Source organism: Tupaia chinensis, unplaced genomic scaffold (genome assembly GCF_000334495.1).
Source record: "Tupaia chinensis unplaced genomic scaffold, TupChi_1.0 Scaffold000410_1, whole genome shotgun sequence".
In the NCBI taxonomy this organism is placed as follows: domain Eukaryota; kingdom Metazoa; phylum Chordata; class Mammalia; order Scandentia; family Tupaiidae; genus Tupaia; species Tupaia belangeri.
This window is the reverse complement of record NW_006159915.1, coordinates 574,529-590,667: the sequence shown is the minus strand read 5'-3', so window position 1 is coordinate 590,667 and position 16,139 is coordinate 574,529. Positions and strand designations below refer to the sequence as shown.

General features: G+C 36.8%; 1 protein-coding gene across 1 annotated transcript in view; it reads right to left on the bottom strand.

Annotated features, from left to right (window-relative positions):
- Positions 1–16,139, bottom strand: part of HDAC9 (histone deacetylase 9) — an 865,518-nt gene that overhangs the window by 411,762 nt on the left and 437,617 nt on the right. The window contains exon 12 of the mRNA XM_027774184.1: positions 4,187–4,450. Coding sequence (XP_027629985.1) covers positions 4,187–4,450 — 264 coding nt within the window. The remainder of the gene's footprint in view (positions 1–4,186; positions 4,451–16,139) is intronic.

The following is a 16,139-nucleotide window of genomic DNA, read 5'->3' as shown; positions in this document are numbered from 1 at the left end:
CCGGACCCAGGGGCTTGAGACTTGTGCTGGGCACCTGTGGATGCCCAAGATCCCAGGAGGAGAATGGAAGAGGAAGTGTGGCCATCCCCCCTGGGGGGGGTGATTTCTCACTTTCCCTCTTATTGTTTCTGTCTCTCTCACTCTCCCCAACCCCCATGAGTACACAAACCCTAAGGCAAAAACCTCTTTAAAAAATAAGCAAAAAATGGAAACAAGATGGAGTAATTAGCAATAATAAAGAGAATAAAAACCTCGAACTCCTTTCTCTTGCATCTTGAGTTTCTGACTATAACCAGTTATTTTTGTTGACCTTAATTATTAATCATTATAAGCCCTTAATTGTTTACCCATGATCCATACCTACTGTAGTTACTTTCAATTATATGCTCTAATAATTGAAAACAATCACAGAGAACTACAGAAACAAAACAAACTATGTTGCCAGTCTACATATGTATTAAGTAGTTGGTTTCTAAAAAATGTTTAGTATATGAATTTAACATCTTTTGGGGAAAAAAAAGAGTATGAAACAATATAAACACTTCTTCCCAGATCTATGAAAAGTAACTGTCCACATCTAAGCAACCACCTTTACCAACAAAGTGGCTTTTCCTTGCTATGAATTTCTTAACATCTTTTGGGGGGAAAAAAAGAGTATGAAACAATATAAACACTTCTTCCTCAGATCTATGAAAAGTAACTGTCCACATCTAAGCAACCACCTTTACCAACAAAGTGGCTTTTCCTTGCCAGAAGGAGAAATCTGTATAACACTTGAGACATCAGAATTACCCTGTGAAACCATTATTTAATTGATCTCTTTAATTCCTATTTTAGGATCTCTAGCACCAAATAACTCTTGAAATTTTATCCAAAGTTCAAAGACAAATTTCAGGAAATGATGACTAAGATTAATGGTATTTCCTAAACTCTGACAAATTATGAAATCCATAGCATTACAGAATGATAATCCACTTTACAATAGTCAACAATTGTAGCTCCATAATTCTTAACGCTAATGTAATACTGCTGTAACCTACAGTAACTTTAGTTTGTACGACTCAATGAACCTTTATGTTAAGTGAATCACAGAGTAAAACAACTAGCTTTAATCTGTTGAATGGAATACACAGTACACATTGCAAAGCACTGACTGACACATTTTTCTAACAACAGGTCAGAAGAGGAATAAGGTACCTCAAGGTCGACGCGATGTGCATGGTCTTTACCTGTGCTGGGCTCCTGTTCTTCGTGCTAGTATTATAATAATGGTTACCATATAAGGGGAGATCATTTAATCACTATTTTCTCTTTAAATTTATGTACTGCCACTTTATATTTGTCGTTCAGGATTTCACTGTAATAGACATAATTATTTGGTACTTGGAAAATTATTCATTTTAATATTTATTAAGAGCTTGTTACATTCAAGGGATTATGCTAAGCTTTTTAAAATTTCTGTTTTAAGTTGAGCAAAGTTAGTAACTGACATCTATTTATATGAAATGTTATATTTAAAGGTTGACATTTTGATTTAAATACCAAAGATGATAACATATCATGAAAAAGGTCGCACTGGAAAAAGGAAAAGGCAACGACTTTTGCAAATATTTGCTATTTGGTAATGGCTAATGTAGAGTTTAAAGTCACTATTGTTGGCTTTATTACTTTTAATGGTATTAGAAGTAACTGCTCAAAATATCTTTATTTTCTTGTTTCAACAAAGAATGGTGATAGATTTTGGTATATAAGACCTAGTGTACAAGCTTCAGATTCGATTAAATATATCAAGTTTACACAAAGCCAAATGTATGAAAGGGGATCTTTTAAAAAAAACTTTATTTGAGAAAGGAAGAGACTTATAACAGAAGGCAAGAAGGGAAACATACAAACAATATATTTACAACACAAAACAAGATTTCACCTCCAAGGGTGTAAATGATAATAAATACAGTAGATTTTAAAAGAGACATTTACCAATTAGTTCTAAGACTATTTAAGTCCAGCTTTCTTTTTTACTGGTTCCAGGTAGTTTCTTGATTAAATTCAAAGACTATCAAATTCAAACAATTAATGTCCACCAACTGTTCTGATGAAGCTCTCTCAAATGACATTATAAAAAATAGGATTTTTTTTTGTTTGTGATTACATATCTTTGAAGTAATATTATACAAAAGTCTGCTCAGCCACATGTTCCTCCCCAAATAAAATGTATTTTAAAAGATGCACTATCCCTTTTTTTATGAGATTGAAAAAAAGACTTTGAAGAAAATGAATATTTATGAGATGGAAAGATACAATTTTTATCTTAGGCATGCCATATTTTTAATGCAAAACAACTGACAAAAAGTCATTTTAATATGAAGGAATATACTAACCAAAATATGTTGGTGATAGGGAGTGTTGCCTAGTATAGCTATTTGTCAAATTATCAGAAGGACTTTCATTATATGGAAAAGTTTTAAACTTTCTAACTTCTAGTTATGTTAATTTAATTTGAATGGAGACTTTTTAAAAAAGGATAATGTATCTTTAGCAGTAACATTTTTAAAGAAATATTTTTAAATGTCACAGCAAAATGTAAACAACACGTTCCAATAACATACAGTTGAACAATGTCTACATTTGGCAAAACTGTTATATCTCCTTTGAAACAGGATACTACACCTTAAAATACTCGGATTTAGAAATATAAATATTTTAATAGAAAAAAATCTCACAAAGATTCTAGGTCAATTTGGATTATCCATATTAAAGGGGTCTTAATACAAGGAACCTTTAACTAGCTTAACAAAAGTAAACCCATAAAACAAGGTAAACATATCAAAAGGGAATATGAAGGAAATGTTCCAGTGAAAAGCTTCCGTAACAATTTCCCTACTTGTGGTGTTATTTTCTTAGACAATAAATCAATTCATAGAGTGCCCTTTAAAAACAGAAAGAGTAAAACACTATCCTCAGAATTTTTTTTCCTACATTCCACAGTACATGAATCACTTGGACTTCCTGTTTCCACAAGGCATTTCCTGTTCTGCCTCACAGAATCACTTTTCTGTAGGAGAACAGCAGGAACCTGACAAAGAACTGACTTAAATAAACATTGTCTTCTGTTGCCTTCCAAGTTGTTTGTATTTTACAGCATCAAAGGACATAGTCCTTCTGAAGGTGCATTATGTACAAGTCAATTCTTTTGTTAAGCCTAACTTTCCTAATTTTCTGTCAAAATGGGATGGTCTATACCATGTCATTATGAAATTATAGTTAAGAAATTCTACTGATAATAATTATAGACTATGACACACCTTCTTTTCAAACTGACTTTGACTTGGTAACAGATAATATTCATACTGTAACTGTGTTTTCTGCAATGGTAGATAAGATATGGTATCTGACCGGACCATAATGCTGTACATTGTTTCTTACCAACAGTTGCATCTGCTCCATTTGATCTTTTTTTGGTAGATTATGACATCAAATTACACAAGATAAAAGTAAAGTGAGCAGTGCTGAGACGTAATGTAAAATTTAAAATAGTGCCATGAGTCGCATCTATACATGTAAAACCTCCTGCATTCCTAATATTTTCAATTGCAATCTATGCAATAACCTAGGACTATTGGCATGGTCACCAGAACATTTCTACTTAACAAAAAAAAGAGAAAAGAAGGAAAGGGCAGATTACCTTTAACAGTGTTCAAGACTGTAATATGATACAGTATGTACAGTGATGTGAAAATTGAATTCTACATGTCAAAAAAAAATAAAAAACTAATAGAATGCTTCATTGATCAGACTGGGAGACCATATCCAGCAGTCACTGATCTCAACAGATAAACTAAGAAATAACAATGAGTTCGTTTTCCTTAGAATAATTGGTGCAGTAGGCTTTGGGATGTGTTTAAAGCCTGTTAATTACTTGACTATTATGTAGCATAGTTAGTGTAACAGGTATTTCCTTACCAGTGAAGCTTCAACGAAACCTTGCTATCTATATAGAGATCAGCATGTAGCGAGATCTCTGTATAGATGTATACATATATTTGTATCAAACCTCTTAAACACTCAAATCAAGTCGAGAGATATAAACTGATAGGAAATTATATCCATTTACCAAAATTTGCAATGCATTTTATGTTCAGATAATAACTTTAATTACAAATCCTGGAGCTAAATCTTTGCCTATTACCTGTTGCATAAAAGCAGCCTGCTCCCCAGATTCCATTTCCTGGATCTGAGCATCTTCATCACTGTCCACTGGTTCTTCCTTGACTTTCACTGCCCCAACTTGTCCCAGTGTGTCATCCACACAAGCACTGCTGTCGCTCCTAGTGCTGTTGCCACTAGAGGGCGCTCTGTCTTCCTGCATTGCCTGGTCCCCCTGAAGCTCTTCCTCTGCTTCTTCAAGGTGACTGCCTGGTTGCTTCAGTTGTTCAATAGATTTCGAAAGCAGCTAGAAGAGAGTGTTCAGGAATTCAAAATTCAATCGTTCTGGTTGATAACAGAAAAGCAAACTAGACTTTGATATCTAAAACTCGAATTCAGTACACTCCGACTTCTAATCACTGAATGTAATTCGGAATGAATTTGTAGGCAATAAGCTTCCCTAGTCATGCTAAATCTGAAGTAGTCCCATCATTTTCACATTGCATTGGTGTGGTAGGCAGGGACTAACGTCTTTAAAGTTTGTTTTTCTAATGGATTACACTTTAATGCACTTAGAAAATGGGGGAGGGTGGAAGCCAAATAAACTTTGTCCACGGAATCCATGTGACTTTCACGAGGAGAGGTTTTACAGAATAAACTTAATCCAAATAAACCTGGGAATACTATTTTTCTCAAAATAGGAAATAGTGTAATAAAAAACTTCCTCAATCTTGATTTTCAACAAATGTTAGCAACTATAAAAGCCAAAAGCACAATGCTAATAGCCCTTCTTGTCTATATAATTTTTTTATATGTGTATGGTCACATTACAGTCAAATGATACATATTACTATACATATTTATAAAACATAGAAATATTTATTTTGAAGTTCTGAACCTTAATAAGGTGCAGGATTTAAAAATGTTTTGATTAACACTAAAATGTTTTGATTAACAGATCCAAATGGAAATTAGGTGATAGGAAAGAAACAGGGAATTATTGTTTAATTTTAAAATATTACTTAGACATTTTATTTATTTTACAAATTAAATACTTAATCTTTAAAAGCATATCTGTTAGCCACTTAATGATTTTAAAAGGTAACTAGCAATATACCAAAGTTAAACAATGGCAAAATATCATAGTATAAAATTTCAATGAATGGGGGAGAAGTCTCAAAATAATTTCATTCTACCTAGGCCTTTCATTTTATTTCATAATAGCTCTATTGATTGATCATCTGTAGCTCCTAAGCTGTGGTTTCAAGAGTGGTTAGTTTCCTGAAAGTCAGTGCCTATGTAAACAACATGTCCATTATGGTAATGAGCAGCACACTTATCCTACCAAAACTAAAATTGCAAGTGAAGATTTTCTACGTAAGTTTCAAGTTACCTCCCATTCACACCTAACTGGGTTTTTTAAAACTAAATGGGGACCAGAACCAGTAGACAGTATAATGGTTACATTGCCAGACACCCACATGGCTGACTATGGTTTGAGTCTCAGACCCTGCCAGACCCTATGGCTTAAAACTCAGGCCAGGCATGTGTGCATGCATGTCCAAAATTCTGAGAAGAGAATGGAGGAGAAGGGATTGTGGTATGGCCATCCTCCCCCACCCCAGGGGATGATTTCTCATCTTCTGTCTCCCTACCTCTCTCTGTCTCTCTGGTGAATGCACATGCCCTAGAGCAAAAATCTCTATTAAACAAAACAAAACAATACAAAAAATCTAAATGGGGGCCTACCTAATAGAGGCCAGCAGATGCTGTAGCGGTTATGTCACTGGACTTCCACATGGTCAACTATAATGTGAGTCTTGAAGCTGGACCTGGTGGGTGGAAGCTCATGCTGGGTACATCTGAACACGTGCCCAAGATCTCAGGAAGAGAAAGGAGGAGAAGGGACTGTGGTGTGGCCATCCCCCTTGGGGTGTGATTTCTAGCTTTCTGTCTGTTCAGTGCATGTGCTCTATAGCAAAAATCTCTCCAAAGAAACTAAATACATTTTAAAGCTGGAATATTGAAATACTCAATCTCTGAAGGGAACCTGACTTCTTTAGGTTTATCAAGTTTCTCCAGCCTACACAACCTCAGATGGCCCCAAGTACACTAACGAAGCACTTCAAATTCATTATTAGTAGAGTCAGTGGATTTTTCATTAATTTGTTCAACAAATATTTATCGAATGTCAACTATATTTAAGATACTTTGTTAAAACATTTGTGCCCTATCCTCATATAGCCTATAGTTTTGTGTGTTAGAAAGGCACCAAATAGGTAAATAAACTTATTCTTATTTTAAAGGGTGATAAATACTTTAAAGAAAGAGAAAAATTGATTTGTATATAAGGGAAATGGGAATTGTGAAAGGAGTTTCCCTAAGGAAGTGCTGTGTTTAGGTTAAGACATGGATGAAGGATGAAAAGAAGTTAGGTACATGTGTGTGAGGGTTGGGATGCAGGGACGAAAATGAAAGAGACAGAAGACAACACATGTAGGGACTCTAGAATGGAAAATGAGCCTGGTGCTTTTCTAGCAACTGAAAGGTCTGAGAACTGGAGGAAAATGCTAAAGCATTCTGAAGACAATAATACAGTTTATAATACACTTGGATAGAGATAAAGAGTAAGAATCCAGAGAAATAATATATAACTTGGGATAAACCACAGATAAATAAATATCACCACATCTAAGTCAGACATGATCAAGCTAAGAAAACATATACCAATCCAAACTCACATAAAAATACAAGCAGCAAATTGAATACTAAATTCCTTTGTGCCTACAAACTAACATCTATTGTTTTCTGGGAAGTCAGCATGAAGAAAACATTCACCTCATCATGCTTTATGCTTCTTTAAGTACTTTCTAGAAAGCTATTTACAGAACTTTTATCTCAATTCTGGACATAAATCAGATTTTCCTATCTTAAATACACTATAGTCTGCAAACTGCTGAGTTTCCAGAAAAAAAGAAACAAAGCAATAGTACTGAATTTTAACTTTATAGTTGTGGGATTCCATGTAATTGGCTGTTAGATAAAGAACATGCAAAACCATAGAAAACAAGTGAGATTTCAAAGGAAAAGCCCCAGTTTTGGCTGGGATACCAGGACTAAAGTTGACCAACATCCACTCATTGTTTGGATAGAGAGAGACTATCAGCCAGTCCTATAATCCCTCCCTTCATCTCTTACCTCTGACTATGTAAAAGACCAGGTTAGAGGATCTCATGGGAAGAAAGATTTATCTGATAAAAGGTATTAATCAGGAGAAGGAGGCTACAAGAACCCCTCAGACAAATGATCTGCAAGATCACTGGAACTCATTTTCTGGATAGATGCTGACTGACTGGAAGAACTCATTACCGCCCTCAGCTCAACAAGTCAATGGAGGCTGCTCATTATAGCTGGTGGACCAAAGACATCTGTGAGTCAGGTAGACACCTCAAAGGAGTGTTGTTGCCAATAAAAGCCTCTTGAGTACAGCAGATAAACCTACATGGGGTGTGTGGGCATGAGACAGAAACTGGGTACCACTCATGAAAGTTTAAACAGAAAGCACATGGCCTGGCAAGCATCCGAGACATGCCATGTCAGAAGACCCTGCTTAATGTGGGGGAAGGTTGGGTGATTCTGGACTTTAGCTGGCTTATGCATATCTGACATTGCAGAGAGTATTTAATAACTAAGAAGCAGCTACACACACCACCTGCAAAGTTTAAAGATTTTCTGTTGCTCTTCTTCTTTTTCCTATTCCTTGGTCCAACATGGCCTCAGGGTCTTCATCTCCTAGCTACAAGTGGTCTTGTCCTCCATCCTGTTTCAGTTCTTAACATTGTGATTTGCCCTGAAACCAAGTTTTTACAAGGAACTGTACATTCCCCTAAATCTCGATTTTAAACATAATTTCCTTCTTATGACTTATTTTCAGAATATTTTTGAGAGATTTTTGCTATAGAATATGTGTAATCACCAGAGACACAGAGAGAGACAGAGAGACAGAAAGCAAAAAATCACACACACACACCCGGGGAGGACGGCCCTTCACCTGCAGGGATCTTGGGACACACGCACACACACCTGGCATGAGTTTGAAGCTTCCAGGTCTGGGACTTGAATCGTGGTCAGCCATGTGGGAATCCAGCTACACATCCACTACGCCATCTGCTGTCCTCTTCTCAGAATATTTTGATCCTAACCATCCCTCAACCCTAGTGGATCCTCTAAGCACACTTGCACTATCCATCGCCCCTGGTTTGCTCATTTCCCTCCTTGCAGGACTTGGTTCCATGCTTCATTATTTAAAAGTCACAATTCTACATTACCTTCAACTTTCCTGCCTTTTTTGGCATGGTTTTATTGGACAAGTAAGACTTCTAACTTTGGTTAACCCTAAATCTATGCCAAACCCAAACAGCTAAATGAGAGAATGGAACAGTCAGGCTAAGTGCTTCTTTTTAAATTCATGACCATACCCTCCAGTGGGCCCTCAGTGCTACCTGGCAATACTACTCCACTTCTCTATCCAATTCACTCTTCTTTCAAGGATGACTACTTCATACGACCTTCTCTCTCACTAACCCTCTAGTACTCCCACCTTGTTCTCACTCCCTGCTGAGACAGTAGAACGCATCAGAAGAGAAACCTGGCATCCTGCTACCTTCACATCTACCAAGCTGTCCTGTCCACCTTCCTCCTGTTACAATGAATGAATGTTGGCACTCCTATGTAGGCCCTTGCTCATTCTCTGGATCCCATCTGCTTCTATAATGATTCACTTTGTCTTCCATGACACCTTTCCACTCTCTGATGGAATATTATGATTTGTACACTCTCAGTAATAACATCCATATTTAACTAAAACTTCCCTTGAAGTCCCCTTCGCTGCCCACATTATATATCTCCCTTCCCAACAAAAGTCCTTATTTCTCCTATCTTTATTTATTTATTTATTATTTATTTTGGGAGAGGTTTTGCTATAGGGCGCGTGCACTCGCCAGACAGAGAGAGACAGAGAGACAGAAAGCGAGAAATCACCCCCCAAGGGGGATGGCCACGCCGTAATCCCTTCTCCTCCATTCTCCTCTCAGGATCTTGGGCACGCACGCACACGCACCCAGCATGAGTTTAAGCCTCTGGGTCCAGGACTTGAATCACAGTCGACTATGTGGGAGTCCAGCCACATAGCCATTATGCTAACTGCTGGTCCCATTTTTTCCTATCTTAATTTCTTTTTGCAATCTCCTTAGAATCCATGATAACTAGGCTTTCATCCACACTCCCAAAATATCTCTTGTAGAAAGTCAATAATGTCAAATCCAGTAATTTTCCATTTTAGTAATATATTTACAGGTGTCGGTGAGGGTGAAGCTTTAGAAAGAGAAATAAGACGAAAATTGTAATGTCTCCGGAATTAAGAGATTTATCTGACTGGTGTGGCCGAAGATGCTGTGATTGGGAGTGTTAATTTACTACAACGTAATTTCCCATAGATAGACAGTAAGTCAAAGAAAATCTCTAACACTAACAAAGCCTGGAGTTCTCACAGAGTAAGGCATATGTACATTTAACAGAAAACCTTCTGAAATCTGACTTGCTAATACATTTCTAAGGTCACTGATGTACCCAGAAATGATATCACTTAGTCTATAGGTCCAATATGTTCAACATATGCAACCTCACTGACAAAGATATCTATATCTATATCTATATAGATATCCACACAGAATACTGTATGTAACAATTTCAGCCTGTGATACAGAAACAATGCCATTTGTTCAGAATCCCTTTGGCTTCATCTACACTTCTAATGTATTAAAGGAAACGAGAGGGAGAAAAAAGTCAGAATGAATATTGTTATGATTACTCGGTGAGAAAACCAAATAGCAAAATGATCTTTTTTCCAACTGTGGAATTCCTAAATGGTTTAGTAAAAGAACTGTTTCTCAACATAACACAGTAACTTAGGAGTGGAACTCATACAGATACAAAATACTGAAGTTGAATTTTTTTTTTTTTTTTGGAGAGGTTTTTGCTATAGGGCATGTGCACTCACCAGAAAGACAGAAAAAGACAGAGAGATAGAAAGCAAGAAATCTCCCCCAGGGGGGATGGCCATGTCGCCATCCCTTCTCCTCCATTCTCCTCTCGGGATCATGGGCACACACACACACACACACACGCCTGGCATGAGTTTAAGCCACCGGGTCCGGGACTCGAACCACAGTTGACTACATGCTCCCAGTCCCATTCAGCGACGTAGTCATTACGCTAACTGCTGGTCCCCTATATTCAGCTCTTACCTAACTTTCTTGCTTAGCTCTAAAATATTTAATACTCATAATACATTTTAAATAGCTCAAAGATAATCTTTATTTTCATCCCACCCAAAGGCATTGATCACCCAATCTTTCTAATCTGAGTAAACACCTTTATTTAATTGCTTGAGCCAAAAATCTATTTATTTTTTCTCTTCTACTCCTCTTTTCCATCAATTTATTAGCAAGCTTCTGACGATTCAACCTAAAAACGTACCCTTTGTCTAGGTATCTCTCTATTTCTGCTCCTACCACTGCAATCCTAAATACCATCATTTTCTGCCAAACATTAGACTCTCCAGTTGGTCTAATGTTTGGACTTCCTGCTTGCCCTCCTGGGTCTTCCACAGTTCATTTTTTTTAATAGTAGCTCAATAACACTTTTCAAAATATACTTAAGGTGACATTAAATCTTTAGTTACAATCCTCCAATGGCTTCTCATTATACCTGCAATAAAACTCAAACCTCTTACTGTGGTTCGCAAACTTTCTATGACCTGGCCCCACCTACTCCTCTGACCTCATTAGCACTGCATCCTCTTACTCATGTGCTCCTGTTACACTGGCCTCAGGCTGCCCTGTGAACATGAACGTGCCAAGCTTGTTCTCCCACAGGGCCTTGGTATATGCTGTGCTCTCCGGAATCCCTCAAATCATCACATGTCTGACTTCTTCCTATCAAATTTTATCTCAGTTACTACCTCATTTGCATATTTTCTTTACAGCTCCTATTATAATCTGGCATTATATTGCTATATTGTACTGTATGATAGTTGTCATAGATTTCAGGAGACGCAGGCTTGATGTTGTTCATCATTTTATGTCTCAGTACATAATACATTACATGATGTGTAGTTGGAGCTTAATGAACACCGGACAACTTAATCCTTTGTAACATGCATTGACACTCTTCCTCCTGTAACTACCACTTTTTCATCATCTCTGGAATAAAGATTAACAAAATATAGAAGAGATACATGGAGCTTCCTGGAGCAACTTTTACTAAATATTAACACATAAAAAAAGTTAAGCTATACTTTGAAAATTTTAGGTATTTAACTAAAGCTATTTTGGTTTTAACAGTCCAACTTTTCAGAGTGTGGAAAAATTAGCAATGAACACTAGCAAGGAAAATTTACAAAGACAAGTTACAGAAAAAGTCTGCCTTCCAGGTTTGACTTTTTTTTTTTTAAAGGGGGTGGGTTACTTGGTGCTATTTGTATGTTTCTATTTACTAGGAATTTAAGTACCGAGATTATGTTGTTTGCTGTGTGTTTTTCAACTACAATTATGACCACTATAGAGATGGTACTGTTTACCCCTTTCTAATACGTCCTGCTCTGAGTGGCCCCAGATGCAGCGAGATGTCTGCTTACTCTCAGTGGGGTAGCAGGGACTCTCTTTGGTTGAACATCTGGAGGTGATCCCCCAGCAAAGTTGAGCTGGCTAGAAAACAGAAGACAGAACATCTGTGTGACAGAGAAATGTGCAAGCCTGTGTGAATCTCTGCAGAGGCCCCATCTGTAAAACACACCCTGTGCCGTTTGTCTGACACCAGGTGAGTTGCTTTGGTGGGGAACCCAGCTGAGATGAAGACAAGCGGCTGCACAGTGTCTCCTTTCCTTTCATCTGTGCTCATCCTCCTCAGTCCATGCATCTCTGGAAGCACCAGGCTACCGTACAAGTGTGCTGAACACCGAGAGTTCTACAGGCAGTCTAGGACGACTCTGGGTTTGTAACCTATCACACGTGCATGCAAACAGACTCCAAAAGATATTCTGGAGGCCAGAGAGTGTGGTAATTGATCCAAATGTCTAACTTTTCAAGTAGTACAAGTAAAATCTTCAGTTGTTACCTACCACCTAATGACGGCAAATCTGTCATTTTAGTGTTTTACATTTCATGTCTCACATCATAGATGCTATTGGAAAATAATGTAAGATTCACTAAATAATATGTTAAGGCTGTGTTGTTGCTGATTTTTACACATTAGTGCATTAAGCTCACCTCTGTATCATTTACAGTGTTTGATGAAAGTCTAAATAAGCATAAATGTTTTTAACTAAAATATTCTTATGTTCCATAATTGTAACTTTCCCACAGAAATCTCTCATGTGCCCACAAATACCCTCAGATATGTAAAATCAATGAAGAATAGGACTACATGAAGAGTAAATCTGTTTCTCACAGACATCCTCTTTTCTAACATTATCAATTTGCCATTAAGCACAAGCGTTTGAAAGTGATTATCAAGCTACCTGAAATGACCTTCAACACAACTCATCACATTCTTATTTGCCTCAAATGTTAAGATAAATTTTACTCAGGGAATGGCAATAGCACAAGTTTTTTTCGTGTGTGTGTGTGTGTGTGTGTGTGTGAACTCATTTTCTTTTTCTTTTAAGTAAATGTAATAATCTTCTTCTGGAAAATAAAACCTTTCCCTGAAGCTCCAAGGAAACTAGATTTAAAAATAATGATAAAATTCTGTCTCAATTCACAAATAGATTAGGTATGTACCAACTGTTCTCAAAAACAACATGCAGAGCTTGGAGGGCTTTCAAATGGAGAGGTCTACTTACAGAAGAACTCCAGCCTCGAGCAAAACTACTCCATGTCATTTTACTTCTGTTCATTTTAGGGCAATAATGAGAAGAACCAAAATTAGATAACAAAGGAAATATTGGATCATCATTTATATGAATTAAAAGTCTAAAGTGAAAAAAAAATTCTTTTCTTACCAATATTGAAGAGGTATAAAAATTAATCTATGGCCCAAATGAACTCCTAATAAATATTTACCTGTTTAACATTAAATAACTGTCAAAACAACGCCTGCAATTTAAATATCCTTTCTGGGGCTCTTAAAACTTACAAATATTACTGTAACTTAAGTAACTGTTCCTTTCTCAAAAAGAGACAAAGTATTTCCTCCTCTCATTTAGTTCTAGAAAGCTGACTACCCACTCTTACATTATTGTTTCAACAACTTTTTTATTTTAATGTATTATAAGGGAAAAGTTACAGATTATTTTTTTCCAACAGAGAACTTCACATTCTTTTGTCTGTTAAATATATGCCAGTTCTTTGGGAAGAGAATGGGCAGTTAAGCAGGATCCTAGCATGGATTTGGGGAGACAGAAAATAAACAACTAAAGAGTAGAACTTGATGTGTTGAGGAATGATGGGGAGAGGAGAGTGACTGTGTTTACCTCAGTGTGGATGGGCAATTATCCCACCTAAAAAAGTTACATTTTGAGCTGAGATAGACCACCAAAATGAAAATAGACCTCAGCTTGGAGGCTGAGGATTCCACAGAGAATTGCAACTGCTACAACCCCTGGAGGTGGAATGAGATTCTCCAGACAGGAGAGAAGGCCAGAATGCCTGGAGCTCAGAGAGTAAGGAAAAGGAGTAGAAGATGAGGGTCCTGGGAGGGGACAAGATCCAGATCATGATGGTCCTGTAGGCTACGTGAGGTGTTCAGATTTCATCATACAAACCATTAGGAGTTACTGGGGAGTTTTAAGCAAGACCGTAACACAATTTGATTCGCATTCGCAAATGATTGATCTAGCTGCTACAGAAAATTGCACTTAGATAGGCAAAAATGGAAACAGGAACTTAAATTGTTAGAATATATAATCCTCACCAAAAATATGTAACAAGAATTCTTAGGGGATTTTCTTAAGTAGAATAAAAATGACCTATTTTTCCTTCCTTTAAAACAGTGTCAAGTTTATGTCTTTTTAGTGGGTTGTCAGAAAAGTTATGATGTGCTTTTCTATGCAAAAATGCATCATTACTTTTAATTACCCAACACATTGCGTAATAGGAGTTTTCCCTGATAATCTCCTTTCCTATCTTCAGTTGGCTCTATGCTGACTTCCAGTTTTCTTTTCTTTCTTTTTTTTTAGAGTTATTTTCTATAGGGCATGTGTGGTCATCAGAAAGACAGAAAGTAAGAAATAACACCCCCCCTCCGCAAGGGGGCATGGCCATGCCACAATCCCTACTCCTCCATTCTCCTCTCAGGATTTTGGGCATACACACACATGCATCTGGTGTGAGTTTTAGGCTACCGAATCTGGAATTCAAACAGTGGTCCATTACAATGGGAGTCCAGCAATGTAACTGCTATGGTATCTACTGGTTCTGACTTTCGGTGTTCTTTATTTCTTCTTTAAAGTAAAAAATAAAGGAATAGTGAGGCAAGGAATCTTTATTTATATTTTTGCTGCCCATTGATGGTTTTGAAGTAGGTCTCAGAACAGACAAGATCTCAAAGCCAATGATCCTCTAATCACTCAACTTACACACCTTTCTCTTTCTCCCCATTGACTAATCTCTTATGTTGATAAGAGCAGTGCAAGCCTCCACTTAAAACCAGCGACTAGGGGTTAGACGATAGCACACAGTAAAACAAGATGTTCTGCAAGGTTGAACCACATTGGTAGGTTGTGTTCATGTCTAGGAACCTCTTTGATTTTGTCAAATGCACACATGAACCAGGGAGGTCTGAAGCTGGGGGCAGATTGGTGTATCAAGATCCTCTTGAGGGTGCTTACTGCTCTTTCTCACTCATGGAATAAATAAATAAAATGGGCAACTGAGAGAAACCCTAGATAATTATTGTCACCTAGAAATGGGGCTCAAGTGGTCAAATGTTTCAGTTTTCAGAAAAGAGTGAAAGACCAGATTTTTATTTGAAATCTTTGTATTTTTAAAGGTTAACCAAATAATTCAAATGCTTCTAAAACTCCAGGCACCAAACACAGCAGTCACATGCAATGGATCTAGTCTACTGACTGCTTGTGATCTCTGAAAGTAATCCCTTGTGTCCTTTTTTTGCTTGAACATTAGGTGATTTAGATCACTTAGGGCAGATATCTGTGTACTTTTATTAATAAAACACGCCATTCTCCATACCTGTGATTCATTTTATGTTCCCTCCTAGGTCAAAAGTTCAACTACTTTTCCAGGGTTTAGGGGATAGGGATAGAAACTGACTAAAAGGGGCAAGACAAAGGAATTTTATAAGTTGAAGGAACTGTTCTATATTTGGATTGTGGTAATTATATGATAATACATATTTATGAAAACTCATTGAACTGTAGACAAAAGAAATAAATTTTATAGTACATGAATTATATTTTAATAAAGTATTCAGTCACTAACTATAATATTATTCTGAACAGAAAACAATGTCGCTTCATGATGAATACAGAGACAAATGAGAAAGCTGGAACAAAATTGGATAGTTTGGTTTACAACAATGAAGCTTAAGAATATTGAGATGAGTGGGAAATGTGTATTTCCAAGTACTTTCAGTAAATAATTTTTATTAATAGCATAAGGATCACAGAACAATGCCACATAAGATTAAAAATACGGTGTTAGATTTCAGTAGTGCTTACCATATTTACAAAGCACGTTCTGACACATCTCATGTAATTTTCACTACAAATCTCTAAAATTTGCCAGTTATACAATTGCTGGGAAAAAAGGTTAAACACCTTGGTCAAAGTTACAAAACTAATAAATAATTGTGCAAGTCCTCAGAAGTTTCTCTCAAAAATTTTATCAAGCCTTCTAGATTTTGTAATTTATATGTGCTATGGATTACATAGGACCCTCTTTATCAAAACTAGCTGTTGGTCGGGCTGAGGAAGAACA